This window comes from Microtus pennsylvanicus, chromosome 5, assembly GCF_037038515.1.
Source record: "Microtus pennsylvanicus isolate mMicPen1 chromosome 5, mMicPen1.hap1, whole genome shotgun sequence".
In the NCBI taxonomy this organism is placed as follows: Eukaryota; Metazoa; Chordata; class Mammalia; order Rodentia; family Cricetidae; genus Microtus; species Microtus pennsylvanicus.
Window position 1 is genome coordinate 43898558 of NC_134583.1, and position 2174 is coordinate 43900731.

A 2174-nucleotide genomic window follows, 5' to 3' on the forward strand; every position below is an offset into this window, starting at 1 on the left:
ATGATATAGTTTAAAGTTGGATCCACAAGATTTATTTATGTCTGATGTAAATCTGGCCAAGACCTCCTAGTTGGAGAGATCATAGACCCTAGGATCAACTTACGACTACTAGCTTGCTAAATGGACATCGTGTCAAACTACCTTCTAAATGCACATTTCTATACACATAGGCAGTCTCAATCTTCACCAGAGAAGTTTCTTTGAACAGTGGATGGCAGATAGCTCGAAAATACTACCTACTTTTCTACAAAGGGATGATTTAATATGAAATTAATATGAAATTTTAACTGATACAATAAAATAAGAATAAAAGTGCTGTTGATAAAGGGGCAAGGAAAAACTTGAGATATAGGCTATCTATTGTTCTTGCTTCCTATTTATAAATCAGTATCTCATCATCTGTGAAATAAGGGGTCAAAGTAGCTGACGTTCTAGACGTATTCTAGCATTGACTGACAATGTGGCCTGAAACAAGCCATCTAGCTCTAGTTTTTTGTGATTCTATATTCCTTTAGAATGGAGAACTTTTATCAAAGCTTTACGTATCTGCTTCGTCCTCACACTATAGATGATGGGGTTCATGACAGGAGGGATCAGCAGGTAGGTGTTAGCAATCATGGTATGAACATAGGGTGGGGCTCGTTTTGCAAATCTGTGGACAAACGACAAACTGATCAGTGGAATATAGAATAGAGCTACGACCCCAATATGGGAGATACATGTGCTGAAGGCTTTCTTCCTCTCTTCTGGAGAAGCAATGCTGAGAACAGTTCTAATGATCAGGACATAGGAAAGGAGGATGAGAACAGAGTCCACACCAACAGTAGAAATCATGGCAGTCAGTCCTACTACACTGTTGACCCTGGTGTCTGTGCATGAGAGCTTCATGACATCGGGGTGGAAGCAGTAGGAGTGGTGGAGCACATGGCTGCTGCAGAAGGTTAGTCTCTTAAGAAGTGCAACCATTGGTGTCAGCATCACTGTTCCTCTGATGACAATTGCCACCCCAATTTGAGCTATTCTGAAATCAGTTAAGACAGTGGCATACTTAAGGGGGTTGGAGATGGCCACATAGCGATCAAAAGCCATGGCCAGCAGCACTGAGGACTCCATGACAGTGAAGAACTTAATGAAGAACATCTGTGACAAGCAGGCATTGAAGCTGATCTCCCTGGCATTGAACCAGAATATCCCCAGCATGGTGGCCAGAGTGGATACAGACAGTCCGAGGTCAGCGGTGGACAGCATGGAGAGGAAATAATACATGGGCTCGTGGAGGCTGGGTTGAGTGATAATGGTGAAGAGAATCAGGCTGTTCCCTGAGAGGGCAGTTGTGTAGAGAAAGCAGAAGGGGATGGAGATCCAGGTGTGGTAGGCTTCCAACTCAGGCACACCAGTGAGCAGGAAAATGATGGAAGAAGATGAAGTGTTCTGGAGAGTTGACATGCTAGGTTGAAAGTACAGACAGGTCTGAAGCAGGTCTTTGTGTATTCTATTCATAAATAATTTTTCCAACATTTATTTGACCAAACGTGAGCATCTATACAATATATGAAAACAGGGATGACACCTTTAAATTGATAAAAATTTGTATGATTTCAACTATTACAGCCACATTTTTCTATTTTTGGAAAAGTTGTCTCAGTCCACAGGTCATTTTCTACTAGCTGCATTTGGACTGTATGATCTATCTTCCAGATGGAAACAACACAGGTCACGTGTACCCACTTAGTATAACATCTTACCATATTCAACTACTTCTGATCTAAATGTTTTGAATGACTAATTCTCCACAATAGATTCTCTGCATTTGTGGAAACGTACTGCTTGGGAGATATAATGAAATGTTTCTGTCTTGTTTTGTAGAGGAAGATGAATCTTTATTGAAAATATCATATTTTCTTCTTCCTCTGAGTAGAAAAATTAGACAGGAAGGTGGGCATGCATGAACTGAGAATGGGGTTTAAGGAAAAACATTAAGGCTATGGTTGGATATGGCTCAAGGGAAGTAGTCAGTTTTGGGCAGGGTCCTTGGTGGAAAATAAAGTCACTAGGTGACAGACAGCAAGCATAGGACACGAAAGGGCACAGAAGGATGACTAAATGTGTCCAGAACACACACACACACACACACACACACACACACACACACACACACACACGTTCTACTTTTA

At 41.3% G+C, this 2174-nt stretch overlaps 1 protein-coding gene across 1 annotated transcript; it reads right to left on the reverse strand.

Moving 5' to 3' along the window:
* Window positions 1–501: 501 nt before the first annotated feature.
* On the reverse strand, window positions 502–1446 carry LOC142850768 (olfactory receptor OR51C1-like). Its single transcript, XM_075974678.1, has one exon. The coding sequence runs from the start codon at window positions 1444–1446 to the stop codon at window positions 502–504; it is 945 nt and encodes a 314-aa protein (XP_075830793.1).
* Window positions 1447–2174: the final 728 nt, after the last annotated feature.

Coding starts and splice junctions, on each gene's coding strand:
- LOC142850768 (XM_075974678.1), bottom strand. CDS start 1,446: ATGTCAACTCTCCAGAACACTTCATCTTCTTCCATCATTTTCCTGCTC.